Consider the following 23727-nt stretch of genomic DNA (forward strand, 5'->3'; position numbering starts at 1 on the left):
TTCATAGCGTTGTGGTCTGAAAATGTGCATGGTATGATCTTAATCTTTTTGTACATGTTGAGAGCTGATTTGTAACCCAGACTACGATCTATTCTGGAGAATGTCCCATGCGCACTCAAGACAGATGTATACTCTGCTGCTTTAGGATGAAATGTTCTGATTATATCTGTTAAGTCCATCCAGTCCAGCGTGTTATTCAAAGCCATTGTTTTCTTGTTGATTTTCTGCTTAGATCTGTCCATTGTTGTAAGTGGGGTGTTAAAGTCCCCTACTATTATTGTATTATTATGAGTGAGTTTCTTTATGTTTGTAATTAATTGTTTTATATATTTGGGTGCTTTCAAGATGGGGGCATAAATATTTATAATTGTTAGGTCTTCTTGGTAGATAGACCCCTTAATTATGATATAATTCCCTTCATCTCCTGTTACAGTCTTTGTTTTAAAGTCTAATTTGTCTGATATAAGTATGGCTATTCTGGCTTTCTCTTTTTGGGGAGGAGAGCACAAGTGGGGGTGGAGCAGAGAGAGAGACAGAGAAAGGAAAGTGGGCTCTGTGCTGACAGGCTCACAGCAGCAAGCCCGATGTGGAGCTCTAACTCGGGAACCACAAGGTCATGAACTGAGCCAAAGTCAGACGCTCAAAGACTAAGCCACCAGGTGCCTCTGGCTTTCTTTTGACATTCATTAGCATGATCGATGGTTCTCCATCCCCTTATTTTCATTCTTCAGGTGTCTTTTGGTCTTAATGAGTCTCTTGTAGGCAGCATATAGGTGGGTCTTGTTTTTTAATCCATACATATGTCTTTTTATTGGAGCATTTAGTCCACTTACATTTAGAATGATTATTGAAAGATAGGAATTTAGTGCCATTGTGTTTCCTGTAGAGTTGATGTTTCTGGTGATGTTCTCTGGTCCTTTCTAGTCTTTGTTGCTGTGGGTCTTTTCTGTTTTGTTTTGTTTTCTTCACTTGAAGAGTCCCCCTTAAAATTTCTTGCAGGGCTGGTTTAGTGGTCATGAATTCCTTTAGTTTTTGTTTGTCTAGGAAACTCTTTATCTCTCTTTTTATTCTGAATGATGGTCTTGCTGGATAAAACATTCTTGGCTGCATATTTTTCCAATTCATCACGTTGAATATGTCCTGCCACTTCTTTGTGACCTGCCAAGTTTCTGTGAACAGATCTGCTGCAAACCTGATCTGTTTTCCCTTATAGGTTAAGGACTTTTTTTTTCCCCCTTGCTGCTTTCATAATTGTTTCCTTGTCTGTGTATTTTGTGAATTTGACTATAATATACCTTGATGATAGTTGGTTTTGTTGAATCTAATGGTAGTTCTCTGTGCTTCTTGGATTTTGATGTCTGTGTCCTTCCCTAGGTTAGGAAAGTTTTCAGCTATACTTTGTTCACATAAACCTTCTGTGCCTTTTTCTCTCTCTTTATCTTCTGGGACTCCTATGATATAAACGTTATTCCTCTTTAATAAGTCGCTGAGTCCTCTAAGTCTTGTATCGTGCTCTTTTGTCTTTCTTTCCCTCTTTTTTTGTGCTACATTATTTTCCATAATTTTATCTTCTATTTGACTGATTCACTGCTCTGCTTCATCTATCCTTGCTGTCACGGCCTGCATTCGCAATTGCATCTCAGTTATAGCATTTTTAATTTCATCCTGACTAGATTCTTTTATTTCTGTACAAAGGGATTCTCTGGTGTCTTCTATGCTTTTTTCAACCCCAGCTAGTATTCTAGTAATTATGGGTTTTTTTTTTAATTTTTTTTTAATGTTTATTTATTTTTGAGACAGAGAGAGACAGAGCATGAACGGGGGAAGGTCAGAGAGAGGGAGACACAGAATCTGAAACAGGCTCCAGGCTCTGAGCTGTCAGCACAGAGCCCGACGCGGGGCTCGAACTCACGGACCGTGAGATCATGACCTGAGCCGAAGTCGGCCGCTCAACCAACTGAGCCACCCAGGCGCCCCTGTAATCATGGTTTTAAAGTTTATTTACTTATTTTGAGAGAGAGAGTACAAGCAGGGGAGGACCCGAGAGAGAAGGAGAGAGAGCAAATCCCAAGCAGGCTCCTAACTGACAGCATGGAGCCTGGTGTGGAGCTCAAACCCACGAACCATGAGATCATGACCTAAGCTGAAACCAAGAGTCAGATGCTTAACTGTGACTGAGCCACCCAGGGGCCCTGATTAATAATGGTTTAAATTCTAGTTCAGATATCCTACTTATAAATGTGTTGATTAAATCCCTGGCCATCATTTCTTCCTATTCTTTCTTTTGGGGTGAATTCCTCCATCTTGTAATTTTGGGGGAAGAAAAAAATTAATAAAATAATTAAATTAAAAACATAAAAACAAAACAAAAAATATCAGATAAAGGAAGCTAGATCCTAGGTGTTTTTCAGTCTTCTTGTTGGGAGAAGCTTGATATAAAAGAGAAAAAAGAGAAAGGAAAAAAAAAAGTTAAAAAAAGTTTAAATAGGGGCAACTGGGTGGCTCAGTTGGTTAAGCGTCCAAATTTGGCTCAGGTCATGATCTCATGGTTTGTGAGTTTGAGCCCCATGTCAGCCTCTGTACTGACAGCTCAGAGCCTGGAGCCTGCTTCCGATTCTGTGCCTCCCTCTCTTTCTTCCGATTCCCCACTCACAGTCTCTCTCTGTCTCAAAAATAAATAAACGTTAAAATTTTTAAAAAAATTTTTAAGTAATGAAATTGAATAAAATAAAATACAATAGAATAAAAAAATTTGTTCTTTTGTATCAAAGAGAAAAAGAAGAAAACACAAACAAAAGCAGAAGCAAAGAAAATGAACAAATACACCAGCAAACAGAATGAAACTTGAATGAAGTTACATTCAGTTTCCCCTATAACTGAAACTTTGTAGCACACTGTAGTCAATGACTAAGCGGATGGAAGGGATTTGTGCTGGTCTTCCAGGGGTGCAGGTGGGTGGGGCTTGGTGTAACAGCTCTGTTCTCTACTTGGTGGCACTGTTGAGTTCACTGGGGTTGATCCGTGTTGGCCTGCTCTGAAAGTGAACATGGCTTCACCTGGCTCTCTAGTTTCTGGCCCAGTAATTATATTCTCTCACTGACATGCAGTCAAGCACCCCTTCTTTGTCTCTGGCTTCTGTCTGCTTCTTGCCTTTATCCTGTATGTCTCCAAGCTGCCTTCCAGGTGGTGCCTCCAGAGTTTTATCTCAGGAGGGACTGTGTTTTAAAACCCAACACTTTAGAGACCCCCTTGGCTTGGACACACACTGTTTCTCTGGGGGAGGGTTTGCTGTCCCCGAGTAATGGCCAGGTGCCAGCTTGTCCCAGAAAACGTTTATGTGATCATGCAGCAGCAGAGGCTCAGAGTTTATGGTAAATCACAGCACATAGCCAGTACCAGATTTTGCTGCATTCTGGCATCTTTGTTCCAGTATCCCTGAACATGGCAGCTCTCTGGATTCTGCCAGGACTTTTGCCTGCAGGGAGCTATATGACCTCTACCAAATGCATTCCAAGCAGAGAAACCGCTTCTCCCCATGTGGCACATGGATCCCTTAGACCCTGCTGCCTGCTCCTAGTGATTCACTCTGCTTCTTCACTGGAACACCACCAGACACTGAACTCCGGAACTTCAGACTCTGCTCCACCGTTTATAGAATCCTGGTGGTACTGAAATCTCTCCTTTCTCCCCATCAATGGTTTTGGGAAACAGATTTCTTGTGTAGTCTCCTGCAAGTGTTTTCACTCTTTCTCTCCAGGTACTTTCGGGGGGAGTGCTTTTCTGCACAATCCCAATGTGCTGCATTCTCCCCCTTTCTCTTTCTCTCTCTGTCCTCTCTCTCTCAAAACAGCTCCCTACCCCTGTGGCTTTTCTCTCCCTCAGTTCATCTCTCTGCATACCTGCTAAGTTCTCTGGCTCTAATGATGCAGATTGTTGTGTTAATCCTCAGATCAATTTCCTGGGTGTCTGAAATGGTTTGATGCTGATCTAGCTGCGGTTCAGGGACAAGACAAACTCAGGGTCCACATACTAGTCCACTTATTTTTTAAAAAGCGATTGGAACAGGGCCAGTATTTTTTTTTAATGTTTGTTTGTTTGTTTAAAGACAATGTGCATGTGAGAGTAGAGGCAGAGAGAGAGGTGAGAGAGAGAATCCCAAGCAGGCTCTGTGCTGTCAATATGTGGCTTGATCTTATAAACTATGAGGTCATGACCTGAGCCAAAAGCAAGAGTCGGATGCTTAACCAACCCAAAAGCCCCCAAATACATTCTTAAAAAACTTATTTTTTTCTCCCTCATGATTTTCTTATGTCTAACTATAGCTATTTCTTTTCAGCTTAATGAATTCCCTTTAACATTTCTTGTAAGGCTGGTTTAGTAGTAATAAATTCCTTTATTTTTTGTTTGTCTGGGAAACTCTTTCCTTCAAATATAAACGATAATATTGCCAAGTAGAGTATTCTTTTTCATAGGTTTTTTTTTCCATTCAGAACTTTGAATATATTATGCTACTCCCTTCTGGCTTGCAAATTTTCTGCTGATAAATTAGCTAGTAGCCTTATTGGTTTTCCCATATAGGTAACTTATTGTTTCTCTCTTGTTGCCTTTAATATTCTCTCTTCATCCTTGACGTTTGACATTTTAATTATTATGTGTCCTGGTGTAGACCTCCATGGAGTTCCCTGTGCTTCTTGGACCTGGATCTCTACTTCCTTCCCCAGGTTAGGGAATTTTTCAGCTGTTATGTCCTCAAATAAATTCTCTATCCCTTTGTCTTCTTCTTCTTGGACCCCTACAATATGAATGTTTATTCACTTGATGTTGTCCAAGAGATCCCTTAACCTGTCCTCATTTTTAAAAATCCTTTTCTCTTTTTGCTATTTAGCCTGGGTGCTTTCTATTACCCTGTCTTCCAGATTGCCACTGGGTTCTGCATCTGCTAATCTACTGTTGATTCTTTTCTCCTCCTTGAGTGTGTGTGTTTGGCGGGGGAGGGTGTCCAAATTTAGATAGCCAAATAAATAATAGTTTCTTCAAAGTAGAGGTATAGACTTATCTAATGAAGATGCTCTATGACACAAAATATCTTGATAGTTCTGGAATTTCACTGACAGCTTATCTACTGGGTTCTTTTGACTTTTTTGTATGAATCTTTATTCTGGGCACATTTTTTTTTTTTGTAAAAAGTTTAAAGTTTCTGAAACCGAGTTTAGTGACTGAAGTGGGTGATCAAGATAAATAATTTGTGGTCTTTGGTTTTTAGGTATCTCATCAGGAAGTAACGAGCCTAATATTTTAAGTGAATTTGTTAACTGATTCTGAGTATTCTGAATAAGAATTCCATTCTAGAATATCTGTTACTGTTAATCCTGTTATTTTAAAGATATTTTTATATGCTAAAATGATATGAGGATTTAAAGAATGTTTAAAATGTTCATGCTTAATTTTAACAATATAGATTTTCCTAAGTTTTATTTGTATTCTATCTTGTCTCAAAAAATTTAACACTCCACTTAAAAATATATACAGTACAAGATAAAATTAATTTAAGAAAATGCTTGGGAAAGCCTATCAGGCAAATTAGCATAAGCAATAAATATTAAGCCAAGAATGAGGTGAGAATACAAACTTAATGTTCAGAGGTTCTCCACATTTAGTGGAGACTATGTCATAAATTTGGTTCTTATCTTTCTCACAAAGCAGGAAACCTAGTTAATTACATGAGTCACAGTATTCTTGAGACAAAACATGTCACTCAGAGGACAGCTATTTTTGGTATTAAAGTAACAATTTTCCCATGATTCTTGAAAAAAAGGCACAACAGTAGTGTTCCTCAAAGTTTAATAACTTGTGAATTCCTTTAAAGGGGAAAATTTCTTCAAGAATCTAAGTCCATAGACCTCAGTGAAAAACTCAAGTGTTAGTCTTTCAAATATGTGTCAGTTGATAGTTATTACTGTAAATATGATTTTCCTCTAAATATTGAAATAATATTTTTGCTATCAAAATTAACATATAAAAATTAAACATCTGGAACTTGAAGATTTCTGATTTTATTGAGATCTTGGACCCTATTTTATAAAATAGTACTATAATAAACTAAAAGTTATCTTCAGTAATTTTTACAATGTTTGGATTTCACGGGCCTCTTTCTCTTAGTGGGACATGGTATAAGCCAGAGAATGACTCCATTTATGCAAATCTGTGAATAGTACCAAACTAGTTATATTCAGACTGTTTATCCTTTGGTCAGTTCTCTATAGGTATTATTTCAGTACTGCTTTTTTTAGGTAATCAACAATGTACTTGGGGTTCAACTTTGCTTGATAAATATTTGGAAAATTTTTCTTTGTTTTTTTGTTTTGTTTTGTTTTGTTTTTTTAGTATTTATCTTGAGAGACAGTGTGTGCACAAGAGGGGCAGAGGGAAAGGGAGAAAGAGAATCCCAATCCCATGGGATCATGACCTGAGCTGAAATTAAGTGTCGGAAACCCAACCGACTAAGCCACTCAGGCACCCCTATTTGTATTGCTCCTTAAGTGGAGAACTATAACTGTGGACTAAGCCACAAGGTAAAATTGACACTTTTTTTGTTGTTGTTGGATAATTGAGTGGCTTCAAAAGGGTATATGCCTACACAGAAGGCTGTCTCTCCTGCAAAACACCAGAAATCAGGATAGGCTTATACTGTTTTCAAGAAGTGATATCAGGGAGAGAGTTCAACGTGGCAGCATATGAGGATCCTGAACTCACCTCCTCCCACAGCTCTGAAATAATTCCCTCTGATGAAGGGGACTTAGCAAGTGGAAGAATGGAGCCTCCACAACAAGGGACAGCACTGAGATATATAGAAGAGGGAGAGATAGGGTCTCACTACAGAAAAAAACCCACACTCTAGTTGCAGGACTCCATGGTCAGGAGGGATCTCACAGGTAAAGAATTTTTTCATGAGGAGTGATTCTCAACATCAGGCACCTCAGCCCTTAGATTCTGCATAAGAGAGACAAGCCCCCAAAACATCTGCCTTTGGAAATCAACGTAAAGCTATACAGAAAGGAAAACCCAGTCTTACAGGTGTTGAGTGCAGACTCATTAGACCTGGAAACCAACACAAAACACCAGATAAAAAAGCACATAGACCACAATTGAAGGAGAATACTTAACTAATCTCAGAGCAATTGCTGGATTCTCTCCAGGAACAGACATGCACAGCAGCCATTTTTACTTATTCTGCCATGCTAATGCCAGCACTGGCAGGAGCCATTATGGAATCCTTCCTGTGGACAGCTAATGCCAGGGGCCATGCACCACTCAGAGTTCTGTAGAACCCTGTTTCTTGGCTGGGCTTCACTGTCATCTGGACCAGAGACAAGCCCCACTCACCAGTGTATCCACAGCAGTGAAGATCCCACAACAGGAGGACATATGCAGCCCTCAAAGGTGCTCCCTGAAGCACCTGGCTCTAGTGGCCGGGGGTGGGGGTGAGATCATGCTTCTGGGCCCCACAGGACATCTACATAGGCCCTACTTCAAGACCAAGAGATGTATCTGATCCACTTAATACATAGAAACAGATACAGAGAGTTAGGCAAAATGAGAAGTTGGAGGGATATGTGCCAACAAAAGAACAAGGCAAAACCATAGAAAAAGAACTAAAGAAAATGAAGAAAAGCAATCTACCTGATAAAGAGTACAGCATAATGGTCATGAAAATGCTGACCAAACTCAGGAGAATGGATGAACACAATGAGAATTTCAACAGAGATAGAAAATAAAATACCAATCAGAGAGGAAAAATACTTTAACAGAAATGTTAAACACACTAGAGAGAATAAATAGATTAGATGATGCAGAAGAATAGATCAATGAACTGTAAACAGATATTAGAAATCACCCAAACTGAACAACAGAACGAAATAAGAAAAGTAGGATCCTTTAAGGAACCTCTACAATAACATCAAGCGTACTAACATTGGCCATTATAGGTGACTCAATAGGAGAAGAGAGAGAGAAAGGGTCAAAAATTTATTTGAAGAAATAATAGCTGAAAACTTCCCGTAGCCTAGAGAAGGAGACACATCCAGATCTAGGAAGCACAGAGAGTCCCAAACAAGATGAACCCAGAGAGATCCACGGCAAGACACATAATAATTAAAATGTCAAAAATTAAAGATAAAATCTTAAAAGCATCAAGAGAAAAAGTTACATGTAAGGGAACCCTTATAGACTATCAGCTGATTTTTCAGCAGAAATTCCGAAGGCCAGAAAAGAGTTGGAAAAAACAAACAAACAAACAAACAAACAGGAATAGTCTCCCTGCCAAGGTTAGCATTCAGAATTGAAGGGGTGATACAGTTTCCCAGACAAAAACTACAAGGATTCATCACTACTAAATCAGCTTTACAAAGAGAAATATTAAAGGGCTTTATTTAAACAGGAAAAAAAAGGCCATAACTAGGAATAAAAAATTATGTAAAAGAAAAAAATCTTAATAGTTGAGGCAAACATATAGAAAAGGTAGTGAATCAGTGACTTATAAAGCTAATATGAGGGTTAAAGACAAAAACACTCAACTAAATTTACAATAATTACTTATGAGATAGTAAAGAAAAAGATTTAAAATAAAATATGACATCAAAAACTTCAACATGACGTGGGGGAAGTAAAAATGAGTTGTTATATATGAACCTCACAGTAACCACAAACCAAAAACCAATGATGCATGCACAAAAAAATAAAGAGAAAGGCATCCAAACTTAACTCTAAAGAAAATTATCAAATCATGAAGAAGAGAGCAAGAGAAAAAGGAACAGAGAAGAACTACAGAAACAGCCAGAAAACAACAGAATGACAATAAATACATACTTACGTATAATTGCTTTAAGTGTAAGTAGCCTAAATGCTCCAATCAGAAGGCATAGGTAGGCTATGTATATATAATGTATATATAGGCTATGTATATATAGGTATGTATATAAAAAGAAGAAAAAGTGGGATGCCTGGGTGGCTCATTCAATTAAGCATCCAGCTCTTGATTTCAGCTGAGGTCATGATCTCACAGGTTCATGAGTTTGAGCCTCATATTGGGGCAGTGCAGAGCCTGCTTGGAATTCTTCTTTCTCTCCCCTTTCTCTGTTCATGCTCTGTCTCTCAATAAATAAATAAACAAAATAAAAAGAGGAAAAAGTCCAGAAACTCACTTCAGATCTTAAAATGCACACAGGCTGAAAGTTAAGGGATATAAAAGATATTGCTTGCAAATGGGGGGGAAAAAAAAGAACAGACCTGAAAATATCAAACTGCCTGATGTTAAACTATTCTACAGAGCAGTAGTAACCAAAACTCGCACAAAAACAGACACAAATATCAGTGGAACAGAATAGAGAGCCCAGAAATGAACCCATGCTTATATGCTTGTATCTTCAATTAACATACAACAAAAGAGGCAAGAAATTAACAGAGCAAAGACCATCTCTTCAATAAGTGAAATTGGGTAGGGCACCTGGGTGGTTCAGTCAGTTGAGCATCTGACTTCAGCTCAGGTCATGATCTCACGATGCATTGGTTCAAGCACCATGACAGGCTCTGTACTACAGCTCAGAGCCTGGAGACTGCTTCAGATTCTGTGTCTCCCTCTCTTTCTCTGCTCCTCCCCTGCTTGTATCCTCTCTCTCTCAAAAATAAATAAACATTTTTAAAAAATTTTTAAAAATAAGTGAAATTGGGAAAACTGGACAGGTACATGTAAAAGAATGAGAATGGACCACTTTCTTATACCATATATAAAAATATACTTAAAATGGATTAAAGACTGGGGCACCTGGGTGGCTCATTTGGTTAAGCCCCAACTTTGGCTATGTCATTAATGATCTTGCGGTTCATGAGTTCAAGCCCCACATCAGGCTCTCTGCTGTCAGTGCAGAGACTGCTTTGGATGCTGTGTCTCCCTCTCTCTCTCTGCCCCTCCCACATGGGCATTAATTTTTTTTTTAATTTTAAGAAATGGATTAAAGACAAAATAATACCTCAAACCATAAAACTGCAATAATAAAACATAGGTAGTTTTTGGATCTGTCTCCTCTGGCAAGGACAACAAAAGCAAAAATGTACAAGTGGCTTCACATAAACTAAAAAGCTTTTGCACAGTGAAGAAAACAAAATGAATCAACAAAATGAAAAGGCAGCTTACTGAATGGGAGAAGATAGTCACAAAGGATGTATGCAATAAGGGATTAATATCTGAAACATATAAAGAATTATATATTTTTTAAATTATATATTTTCTTCATAAAATCAGTATGGAAAAAAATAGATTAAAACAAGACTGAGAAACTGTACGGCCACTTTTCCAAAGAAGATGTAAAGATAGCCAACAGGCACCCATAAAGATGCTCCACATCACTAATCATCAGCAAAATACAAATCAAAACCACAATAAGATACCACCTTATGCCTGTCAGAATGGGTGTTATCAAAAAGATAGGAAATACCAAGTGTTGACAAGGAAGTAGTGAAAAGGGAACTTTCATGCACTGTTGGTGTGAATAAATTGGTTCAGCCATTATGGAAATCAGGACATTCCTCAAAATATTAAAAATTGAACTACCATACAATCTAGCAATTCCATTTCCAGGTATTTATCCAAAGAAAAGGAAAATGCTAATTTAATAAGACATGCATTCATATGTTTTTGCAGTGATACTTACAGGAGCCCAAATATGGAAGCAATGTAAATGTCCATAGATAAATGGATAAAGAAGATGTGGCAGGTGTACACAGTAGAATACTGCTCAGCCATAGAAAGAGTGAATTATTGCCATTTGCAACAACATGGGTGCATATTGTGCTGTATGAAATAAATCAGAGAAAGACAAATACCATATGACTTTATTTACCTGTGGAATCTGAGAAACAAAAGAAACAAATCCTAGCAAAAACAGACTCATAGATACAGAGAACAAACATATGGTTGCCGGAGGAGTGGGAAGATGCGAGGATGGATGGAATAAGTGAACAGATTAAGAGGGACAGTCTTCCGGTTATTAAAGATGACAAGGGATATAATGTACAGCATAGGGAATATAGTTAATAATACTATAGCATCTTTATATGGTGACAGATGGTAACTAGACTTATTGTGGTGACCATTTTGCAGCATATATAAATACCAAATCAGTATGTCGTACACTTGCTATTAATGCAGTGTTGTGTATCAGTTAGTCTTCAATCTAAAAAAAGAAAAAGAAACAATTTCAGAATTTCTGTATTACACAGTTGAAAAGGGAATGAGGACCCTGAAGTTCTGTATCATAAAGCCTGTCAGTAATTCCTTTAGCTTAGAAAAAGTATAAAGCAGATAAAGTCAGATGCCTACCCTGGAAACCTTTCTAAAAATATCTTACTGAAGCCCCTAAAACATTACAACTTATTAATATATGAACTCACTAAGCTGGTTATAAAATTATATGGAACTATATGAATAAATTAACTTGCTATTTTGTTTTGTTAATCATTAAACAGTTAAAAGGCAGTAAATGGATTTAGAATAACTATTTCAGAGTCATTCTTATTGGAAATACTTAGACCCTCGATGTAGTTGTTCTTTTAGGCCACATTAGAAAACAATAATTAGGGGCGCCTGGGTGGCTCAGTCAGTTAAGCGTCCGACTTCGGCTCCGGTCATGATCTCACAGTTCGTGTGTTTGAGCCCCGTGTCAGTCTCTGTGCTGACAGCTCAGAGCCTGGAGCCTGCTTCAGATTCTGTGTCTCCCTCTCTCTCTCTGCCCCTCCCCCACTCAAGCTCTGTCTTTCTGTCTCAAAAATAAATAAACATTAAAAAAAAGTTTGAAAATAGTAATTAAATTGTGTCATCTGCATATGGTGCTTACACACTTTTATTTTCTGTTTTAGGAGAGAGGGAGATTAATGAGGGGAGAGGATAGGTAAATTATATCTAGTTCACCCAAAAGTAGTATCAGTGTCATTAAGAAATAAGTTAAAAAGAAGATTGTCTGAAACATTTCTGTTTTATTTCATCGGAAATGATCTGAGTCCTCAAAAGATGGCCTGTCTTCAGCTGCCTGAAACTATTAGAGTATAGGTTTGGTAAACATCTACATCTGCCACTATTGGTAAAATCAATGCTGTTTAGGCCATAGCTAAGTACTATCCAGAGTCAGAAGTCTAATAGAACTAGTAAAATGTGTTAACTATTTTATATTATTCCTAAAAAATTCCTGTAAGAAGGAAGGGAGTATAACTGTGGCCAGCCGTAGAAGGGCAGAGGCCACCAGCTCCTCATGTAGAATATCAATCTTGGCAGTCAGAGCATATAGTTTCTTAAAAAGGAAACACATACCTTTCTTCCACATTCATTTTAGCTAGAATATTGTGCTGTGTTGATGTAATGAAGCTCTATATATCAGTTAAAACAAATGAAATAAGTTTTTATCAGTATGGGTAAACCCCACAAATGTGATGAATGAAATACGTAGGAAAGGGTACCATTTATATAATGTTTAAAAGCAATTTTATTTAGCTGTGCATATATGCAATAAAAGTAAAAAACCATGGGAGGAAAAGATACACATCACTTTGGGGATACTGATAATGACCTTGGCCAAGAAGAAAGGTCAAGAAGATTGGAAAAGGGTACTCTCTATCTGTATGTAATTTGTTTTTCTTAATAAATAATCCAAACCAATATGGCCCCAAATTAAATTTTATTAATTCTAGGTATTATGTACATGTGTGTTCCTTAATTTTCTCTCTGTAATTTTCTATTTGAAACCTTTTGAAAGGGTAAAAAGTAAATTATAGTACAGAGTGATAAGTATACCATTGGAAGCAATAACATGTGTTGCCTGAAGTAATGATCCAGCAACATTGGAATAAATGTTCTCCTAGAGGAGAGGATATCAGATTTGGATTTTGAAATATGAATGGGAATTTACCCCCAAATCAGTATGTGTACTTACACATAGAGCCATGCAAAATTTATTAGGGGAACTATTACCAAGTCAGTGTTACTAAAGTATATATTCTATGGACAATTGGAGAAGATGGGTGATGAAAGTAGATAAGGCTGGAAATATTTAAAAGGTCATATCATGAAGGGTTTTGCAATCCACATAAGGAACATGGGTTCTATGCTGGGGTGGTGGGGAGTTGGTGAAGGGATTTAAGCAGTGCAGTGATTTGAGTTGATGCTTGGATTTTAACAAAAGATCACCTTTGCTAGAGTGTGGAACATAGTGATTATTGTGTAGGATTAAACCAAGCAGTCTGTTTAATTCATTCAACAGTGTTTTTTTAGAATAAAGAAAAATTGGAAGCAACCAAAGTGTTTATAAGTAGAAATGGCTAATTTAATTATGCCTTATCCATAAAATAAAATAATATGCACACACTGAAACTGACATGGAGTATATCCATGATTTATTCCTTCTCAACATATTTTAAATTTTCATCATATATAAAAGTTGAAAGTTTACATTTATCACCCACATATCTAACACCTAAATTCTGCCATTAACATTTTATAATCTTGCTTTAGCACTTACTTATCCATTCATCCATCCATTATGTGCTTTAAGGAGGAAATATAACAAGATTTACATAGAATTACTAACATTGGTTATCTGTCTTATAGGTGATTTTTATTTCCCACTTTATTCTTCATTGTATTGTTTGCATATTTTACACTGAGTACGTGATATTAAATAATATTAAGTGATATTAAATAAAAGCTACATTTAAACATTAAAGCTCTTTTAACATGAAAAAGAATGAGTTTTTTGCTAAGAAGATTTATACTGTTTGATTTGCAATGAAGTGAACTAGTTTTTTTTTTCTTTTCTACAGATAATGATGAATAATTATTGGAAAATTCTTTAATCCTCAACTGTATGAAAGCATTTACATTTGGCTCATCAGGAAAACAAGCTGCAGTGGGAAATATAGCAATTTTATACAAATATCAGATTTAAGGTGGGCATGCTGACTGCATGAAAAAGATGGAGAAACATGCCATTTTTCAATTAAGATTCTAGTATTTTATCTATTTTATTTTGTTCATTAAGTTCTATAGTTACCTCTTACAGAATATTTATTAAATTATCCAACCAAAGCATAAGAGACATTGATCCAGAACTGGACTTAATGGTTTTGAAAAAGATTTACCAGTGCAGTAAGGTAACTTTCAATTTCAGCAAGTGTGTTTAGGTTGAAAGAATTACTTAAGTTATGAAAGACTTGCCTCTGGTTTTTCATTTAAATATTTAAGCATGACCTTTTTTTCTGTCTACATGTTTTCATAGCCAGCAATTTGGTGTTATTATAATAACCTTGTCAAGGGCTCTATTTAAATTTTTACATTTTAAAGATGGAATTTTTAGCCTTAAAGTTTATATTCTCAGTCCTTTTTCAACCAGTGTGTCTCCTGAACTAGTTCCGTGGAACAGGCTATAGAAATGGTCTTAGAAATCATTGAAAAATTTGATTATGGAAAAATAGCAAAATTTTATTTCCTGATATTGAAAAAAGTTGGTTAATTACTTGTTTCTTTTTAAGGACCAGAATCAGGAGTATTATATCTAAAAATCAGTCTGTGAATTTTAACATCAACATAGCATATATCATAAAGTTGCCCTTTTTGCTTTAACTTCCTCTCGTGTATATGCTTCCAAGGCAGTACAGAAAAAGGAGAAAAGAATCATTTTTATTTTGATACTGTGACAGTTTGGGTAACTAATATTCCAAAGGGGGGAAATGTTTGCCTATTTTATTTCCATTATGGTCATTAAAATGATGGTCACACAGTTTCGACTGCAATATGCCAGGTTTCATTAGAGATGTCTTAAGTCCAGATGCTTTTAGTAATAAAAGCATAATTTTTGAAACCCAGAGTACAGAGCAGCCCGATTGGCATAATCTGTAATTTGAACAGTAAAATCTTATCTTGCAGCACTATCAGGACTGTGCTGAGTTTATTATGTATATTATTTCTAACATCCAAAACTAAATACTTGATTTTTATATGTTTGTTTATTTTATGATATTACTATTAAAATTTATATTCTCTACCTGGAGTACACTATCAGTTGTCTTATGCTTATTTGCACTTAATAGAATGCTTTTATAATGACCTGAGAATACTTCTGTGTGTTGGTTTACCTGATGATTTCCATTATTTTTTTTTTTTCCAAAGAAGAATTTGAATTCTACACTTGAATTTTCTACAATCCCAAAAAATGAGAATGATCTTTTGGGGAGTTGTTTTCTAATTCTTTGCCTATTAGAACTATTAGAAAAGCTACTAAGGATATAACACAGTAGAAATGTTGTCTAACCATATTTCAGAAGATAAGAACAGAGATGACAAATAGGATTTGTGCCATCTCCAGTCAATTGGTAGCAAGTGGCTCTGGGTTGTTATTATGGAAGGATTGTGCCAGTGGGAAGAGGACTATTATTGTTTCATAAGGTCTATTATAGGTGTTGAGGTGAAATGTGGAAGCATCTATAGATTCATAAAAATTTTAGAACTAGAAAGAGCAATGAAGATAATTTAGTATTATCTCCATTTAACAGGCAAAGACATTGAGTTGTAACATGAATGAAGTCACTTGCATAAAAGGCCAGGGTCAAATTAGTTCCAGGCCTAAAACTGTGCTATTAGCAGCACATTGGGCTTTTAAAAATTTATTTCCTCCGGAGAGTGAAAAAGAACAGATTCAATTAAGAAAAGTATATTTAGCATTAATGCATTAAGAATTTGGCAGAGATTTCCTGTTCTTAGGAATATCACACACCATTATAATTAACCTCCCTGCTGAAAATTTTTTACTGCTAAATAAAGGGGTTTTTTTCTCATAAGTTAAAAAATACTCTACCTTTTATCACTGCATTGCCGATGGATCTTGAAAGATTACATGTGCATGTCTTTAATATACATCTGAAAATACAGAAGATGAATTGCAAGGCCAAACTTTTGTGGAAAACCTTAACCCAGAGCTGAGCGAACATGGAGAGAAACAGGCAGTTTTGACCTGAAAGTGTCTGACACCTCCCACTTTGATACAGTGGCTCATGGAGCAAAGGAGGTAAAAGGCAAAGACAAGTGCCCATTCAGGTTGGAGAATCTTATAGGAAATCCTACATTAAGGTGGACTCCAAAAGTTTACATCTTCACAATAACAGAGAACTAGAACTAAACCCAGCCCCAAATTCAGGGACTATAGAAAAAGAAAAGGACAAAAAAATTTTTAGGAAGTTGTGACCTCAAACAGGACTTAAACTGATTTTGTACCTAAAGCACCAGAATCTGAGTGAGCCAGGTAACTTTACACTCAAATATAATTTGAGGTGGTTCCCAACTGGAAGTTCCCCCCATGAACCATGCAAAAGCCATCCCAATACTTCTCTGAAGGAAACATTTATTTTGGGTCTTGAAAAGCACCAAAAGTAAATTTTGAAGCGCAATCATGGACACAGAGTCAAAGATAAAAAGTACACAAGGTAATACAAGTTGGGGGATAGGGACAAAATTTGCACAGACTTTAGATTTGGATTTATCAGGGGTGTCTGCATGGCTCAGTCAGTTAGGTGTCCAGCTCTTGATTTTAGCTCAGGTCCTATCTCATGGTTGTGAGGTCAGGCCCTGTGTCCAGCATGGAGCCTGCTTGGGATTCTTTCTCTCCCTCTCGCTCTGCCCTCTGCCCCCTCAAAATATATAAACTTAAAAAAATTATCAGAGATGTGTTTTTATACTTACTGGGTTTAAGAGGTTCACCTTGCTGGCTCAATCAGTAGAGCATATGATTTTTTATCTCAGGGTCATGCATTCAAGCCCCACATTGAGTGTGGAGCCTACTTTAAAAAAAAAAGGAAAACACTGGGGTTTGGGGGGTGCCTGGCTGGCTCAGTTGGTGGAGCATGTGGCTCTTGATCTCAGGTTGTGAGTTCTAGTCCCACATTGAGTGTAGAGATTACTCAAAAAAACCACTCTACTTACTTACGGGGTTTAAAAAATGATCAACAAACTGGAAAATACCTACAGGGAAAGAAAAACTAAAAAGTGGTACAGATTTGAAGAACTAAATAGAGTTACATGAAAAATACAGCAAGCAAAGTTTTAAAACTCAGTGGACATGTTTGGCAGTTAACTATGCATAGCAGAAAAGAGAAAGAAGTGGAAGAAATTATCTTTGATAAGCGATTTCACTCCTGTGTGGAATTTAGGAAAGAAAACAGATGAACATTTGGGAAGGGGGAAAAAGAGAAGCAAACCATAAGAAACTCTTAACTATAGAGAACAAACTGAGGGTTATGGGAGGAGAGGTAGTGGGGAGGGGGAATGGCTGATGGGGATAAAATGGGCACTTGTCATGATGAGCACTGAGTGTTATATGTAAGTGATGAATCACTAAATTCGACTCCTGAAACCAATATTGTACTATATGTTAACTAACTAGAATTTAAATAAAAATTTGGAAGAAATAAAAAATAAATTTTCCATGATATAGCACAGAGAAAAAAATTGTGGAAAATACAGAAGAAGGTAAGATTCAATGAGAATGTCTGATATATCTTTGATTGGAGTCCTAGAGAAAAAGGAAGAATGGGCTAAAGTTAATTGGAGAGATAAAGGGTGAGAATTTTTCTGACCTATTGGAAGATACCAATCCACAGATTGAAGAAGCCCAGTGAATTTCAAGCAAGGTAAAGTAAAAGAAATTATTTTAGTGTCTTCAGAGTAAAACTATAGAAATCAAAGAAAAAGAAAATCTTAAAAGAATTGGAAGTTAAAAACATACTACTTTCAAAGGAATGTTAAAGTTTAACAAGTGTCTTTTCAACAGAGGTAATGGAACAGTGGGATAGTATCTTCATTGGCCAGAGAAAATAATAATCATTCAGAATTATATATGTAGCAAAAAACATGTTTCATGAATGAATAAAAATGAATTCTGACTCCCACAACTGGCCATGAAGAAGTAGAGGAGATTTGCCTTCCAACTTTTAACAACTCAAACACTGGGTAACATACAATGACCAGTACTTTTCAGAGAGCGGGCAACAGACAACAAAGGTCCATGAAAGAAGAGAAACAATGAGGTAAGCCCTGTGATTGCCCAAACTTACTGCATAGAAATAACATGTGAGCCAGGAAACCCATACAAAACCCAGTATTCTTAAATTGAGGAGAGAGAATTTAGAGAGGCGAAAGCAGAGATGAAAATCTGAATAGCACTATATCTAATGATAAAATTTAATTTTAGCTTGAAATTTTCCCACAAACAGAACTTCGGGCCTAGGTGGCTTTATTGGTGAATTCTACCTAACATTTCTGGAAGAAATAGTACTTGTTCTACACAAGCTGTTGCAAAATGTAGCAATAGAGTAGAATAACATCCCACTTATTCTAAGAGCACAGCATTACCTTATCTCAAAACAAAATAGGAAAGGAATTACATGAAAACTACATACTCCTAAACCTCGAGAACATGGGTGAAAAAATTCTTAAAATTTTTATCAAGTCAAACCAAACAATATCTAAAAAGGACAATGCATCATAGCCAGAGGAGTATATGCCAGAAATGCAAGACTGGTTTAACTTTGAAAACTCAGTGTTAACTCATTTTATTATCACACTAAAAAAGAATAATTATATGTTCACCTCAGTAGATGCAGAAAAAATATTTGAGAAAATTCAACATCCATTTGTCATAAAAGTTCTCAACAAACTAGAAATAAAAGGGAAATGCCTCAATCTGATCAAGGTTATCTTAAACAAACTTGTGAAAACAAAATTTTCTCCCTAAATGGAAAAAGAGCAAGTATTTCTGCTGTCATCACTTCTATTTTATTTTGTGCTGGAGGTTCTAGCCATTGCAGTAATGCAGTCAAAACATGTCTACAGATTGAAAAGAAAGAAGTAAAAACTGCCTTTGTTCACAAATGATGTGATTGTAAAATCCTAAGAAAGCCACACAAATGCTACAGGAACTAAAAGGTTAAGCAAGATTGCAAGCTACAAGGGTCAATGTTAAAAATCAATTATTTTTACTAACGAACAATCAGAAATAGAAAATTTTAAGATACCATTTTTAATAGCATTAAAAATTATGAAGTACTTAGGATAAATTGGACTAAAAAATGTGCAAGATCTGTGCACTGAAACTACAAAACATTGCTGAGAAAAATTAAAGATGACCTAAGTGGGCAAATATAACATGTTCATGGATCAAAAAATGCAATATTATTGAGGAGAGGAAAACAGGAGAAACCTTAGTTACTTTGGGTTTAGCAAAAGTTCATTAAACAGACTTTTAAAATATTAACTATAAAATAAAAAATAAATTTGACTTCATTAAAATTATGAACTTTTACTTTTCAAAGGACATTGTTAAGAAAATGAAAAGGCAGAAATTGTGGTTTATATACACAATGGAATACTACATGGCAGTGAGAAAGAATGAAATATGGCCTTTTGTAGCAACGTGGATGGAACTGGAGAGTGTTACACTAAGTGAAATAAGTCATATAGAGGAAGACAGATACTGTATGTTTTCACTCTTATGTGGATCCTGAGAAACTTAACAGAAGACCATGGAGGAGGGGAAGGAAAAAAAAAAAAAAAGGTTAGGGAGGGAGCCAAACCATAGGAGACTCTTAAAATCTGAGAACAAACTGAGGGTTGATGGGGGGTGGGAGGGAGGGGAAGGTGGGTATTGAGCAGGGCATCTGTTGGGATGAGCACTGGGTGTTGTATGGAAACCAATTTGACAATAAATTTCATATTAAAAAAAATTAAAAGAAAACGAAAAGGCTAGCCACAGAGATGTTTGCCAAGCACATCTATTGAAAATATCCTATCTATAATATATAAAGGACACATATAACTCAACAATAAGACAGACAATCCAGTTGGACACAATCAAAGAAGACAAATAGATGACAAGCTCATGAAGAGATGTTACCATTATTCATTAGGGAAATACAAATGAAAACCACAATGTGATGCCACTCTATGCTCTAAAATGATTAAAATTAGATTGTTGAGAATGTCATGCAGCAGAATTCATACACTGCTGTGGGTATATAAAATATAATCACTTTGGAAAAACCAAGTATGTGAATGTTCATACCAAATTTATTCATAATAATAACTGTAAAAAACCCAGATACCAATCAACAGTCAATAAATGTATAAACTGTGACATGTCTACAAAATGGAATACTACTTGGCAATGAAAGTGAATAAGCTACGGATACAGTATATTTGAATCACAAAAATGGGCTGCGTAAAAGAATAAAAACAGCACATACTGTATGATTTGAAATTAGAATAGACTGATCTTCAGTGATAGGAAGCAGACCAATGGTTGCATGGGACTAAGTAGGGTAAGGAATAAATGAGAAGAGATAAAATAGAACTTTTGGGGGTATTGGGTGTGTTCTATGTTTTTGTTGTGAATTTGGTTACACAAATGTTTACATTTGTCAAAATTTATTATACTATATTCTTATATGGGCTTATTCCCTTATATGTAAATAAACCTCTGCCAAGTTGGGTGCCTGGGTGGCTCAGTCAGTTAAGTGTCCATCTCTTGATCTCAGTTCAGGTCTTGGTTTCAGGGTCATGAGTTCAAGCTCTGCATTGGACTCTGCATTGGGCATGGAGCCTACTTAAAAATTTAAAAAAGTTGATTTTTGAAAATATATTTGACATGCTAAAAAACACAAAAATGCAACTTATGCTTAAAAGGCCATAGTAAACAATTTTTTTAGATAAATGCAATTGGGAAACAAGGGCTCTAAAGCAGTTATTACACATATGTTCAAAGGTTTGAAGGAAAATTCAATTGGAACTAGTGAAAAAGCATAAAATTTTTACAGATATAGGTTTCCAACTTATTTTATGACTATATTACCCTGACACCAAAGTCGGACAAACAGTGGGGTGGGAAAGAGGTGGAGAGGAAAGGAAGAAAGAAAAAGACTGAAAAGAAGGGAGGGAGGGAGAAAGGAAAACAAAACAACAGACCAATGTGTCTCATGAGCTTAGATGCAAAAATCCTTAACAAGATTTTAGCATATCAAATCCAACACTGTATAAAAAGTTATACACCATGACCAGATGGGATTTATTCCAGGTATGCAAAGCTGGTTCAACAATTCAAAAATCAGTGTCAACAGGCTAAGAAAACTACCCATTCATGACAAAACCTCTTAGCAAGTTACCTCATCTTGATAAAATCTAAAAAAAATCCTACACCTACAAAAATCTACATCTACAAAAATCCTACAACTAACATCATGCTTAATGGTGAGCCACTACAGGTTTTATTCTAAGATCTGGAATAAGGCTCTCAGTAATCTTATTTAACATAGAACTGAAAATTCTAGCCACTAGAATAAGACAATAAAAAATAAAGGCATGAATATTGGAAAGGAAGAAATGCAGAAACAAAACTCCCGTAACTAATAAGTGAGTTTGGCACACAAGCAGTATACACTATCAATACACAAAAATTAATCTCATTTCTATAGATCAATGAACCTGCAGAAACTAAAGGTAGAAGAAGCATAATTCCATTTATGATCACTCCAATGTGAATTAAATACTTCCCAAACCACATACAGGATTGACATTTCTATAATGAAAATTATAAAATGTGTATGATAGAAATCAAAGAAAACTTGGATAAATGGAGAATCATACTGATCTTGTGGATTTAAAGATATAATGGTGATTATGTCATTTTTCCTTAAGTGGATCTATAGGCTTGAGATTTTTATCAAAATCTCTCTAAGGATTTTTGGAGACAGATGAGCTCATTATAAAGTTTATATAGAAAAGCACAGCCCTAGAATAGCTAATACAATCTTGACAAGAATAAAGTGGGAGGATTAAGTCTACCCAAGTGAAGGTTTACTATATAGCTACAGTAATTAAGACAATGTAGTATTGATGAAGGGATAGACACATAGATCAATGAAACAGAACAGAGAAGCCAGGATTGGAGCCACATGTAAATGTCCAACTGATTTTTGACAAAGATGCAACAGCAATTCAATAGGGGAAGGATAGCCTTTCAACAAATGCTGGAGAAAATGGAAATCTATAGGGGAAAATAATGAAACTTAACCTAAACTTGACAACTTATAAAAAAAATTAACTCAAACGGACTGTGGACTTAAATGTAAAATATGAAACTATAGAACTTTTAGAACAAAAGAAAATCTTTGGAATTTAGGTGTAAGCAAATAGTTCTTAGCCTTGACTCCAAAAGAATGATCCATAAAAGAAAAATGTAATGACTTGAAACTGATCTTGCTTTGTAAATACCATGTGAAGTGGATGAAAAGACAGGGACTGGGGAAAATATTTACAAACCATATATCCAACAATGGATTAATACCTATAATATATAAAGAACTCTCAAACTCAACATAAAAGTCAAACTGGGGACACCTGGGTAGCTCAGTGGGTTAAGCATCCAACTTCAGCTCAGATCATCATCTCACGGCTCATGGGTTTGAGCCCTGCATTGGGCTGTCTGCCATCAGCATGCAACCTGCTTTGGATCCTCTGTCTCCCTCTCTGTCTGCCCCTTCTCACTCCTGTGTGGTGTTCTCTCTCTCTCTCTCTCAAAACAAACATTAAAAAAAAGTCAATGTGAAGCGCCTGGGTGGCTCAGTCGGTTAAGCGGCTGACTGGCTTAGGTCATGGTCTCAGGGTTCATGAGTTCAAAACCTACATCAGGCTCTGTGCTGACAGCTCAGAGCCTGGTGCATGCTTCAAATTCTGTCTCCCTCTCTCTCTGCCCCTTCCCCACTCATGCTGTGTCTCTCTTTCTCAAAAATAAATAAACATTAAAAAAAAATTAAGTCAATCTAATTAGAAATTGGTGAAAAACCTGAACAGATATTTCACCAGAGAGAATGTACAGATAGCAAATATGCACATTAAAATGTGTTTAAAATCTTTAGCCATCAGGGAAATGCAAATTAAAACCGTAATGAGATATCCCTACACACCTTTCAGAATAGCTAAAATTTAAAAAAAGAACACCAAATACTAATGAGGGTTCAGAGAAACTAGATTGCTCATACATTGTTGATGGGAATGTAGAATGTTAGACACTTTGGAAAACAGTTTGTCAGATTCTTATAAAACTTAACATATTACCCAAATATCTCATGTATTTATCAAGAAAGCCATTAAAACTTACATTTTCAAAAGTTTATTTTTTGAGAAAGGGCACATGAGTGGGGAAAAGGCAGAGAGAGAGAGGGAGAGAGAGAGTCCCAAGCAGGGTCCATGCCAGCATGGGAGAGCCCAGTGTGGCCCACTTCACCAACTGAGCCATCCATGTGCCCCCAAAACTTAGATTGTTACAAAAACCTGTACGGAAATGTTGATAGCAGCTTTATTTGTAGTAGCCAAAAGCTGTAAAGAGCCTAAAGGAACAAAGATAATGGTAACTGGGGAGTTCTTATTGGAAATAAATTATCAAGAAGATAGTAAAGCAACATTTTTGAAGTACTGAAAAAACAAACTATCAACCAAGATTCTCTATGTAATGAAAATATACTCAAAGCAAAAGTGAAATGAAAATATTTAAGACACACAAAAGCTAAAAGAATTCATCACTAGAAGACATATTAAAAGAAGCATTAAAGGAATTCCATTAGGAAGAAGGAAAAGGATACTAAATT

The 23727-nt window shown here is 36.1% G+C and overlaps 1 protein-coding gene across 7 annotated transcripts in view; it reads left to right on the top strand.

The window, feature by feature from the left end:
• The window catches only part of NEK1 (NIMA related kinase 1), a 215972-nt gene extending 201019 nt beyond the window's left edge, over positions 1-14953 (top strand). For all 7 annotated transcript variants that reach the window (XM_042983644.1, XM_042983645.1, XM_042983649.1 and 4 more), the window contains one exon: positions 13864-14953. In XM_042983644.1, coding sequence (XP_042839578.1) covers positions 13864-13877 — 14 coding nt within the window. In that variant the 3' untranslated portion in view covers positions 13878-14953. The remainder of the gene's footprint in view (positions 1-13863) is intronic.
• The last annotated feature ends 8774 nt before the right edge of the window (positions 14954-23727 follow it).

The sequence above is a fragment of the Panthera tigris genome, chromosome B1 (assembly GCF_018350195.1).
Source record: "Panthera tigris isolate Pti1 chromosome B1, P.tigris_Pti1_mat1.1, whole genome shotgun sequence".
Taxonomy (NCBI): domain Eukaryota; kingdom Metazoa; phylum Chordata; class Mammalia; order Carnivora; family Felidae; genus Panthera; species Panthera tigris.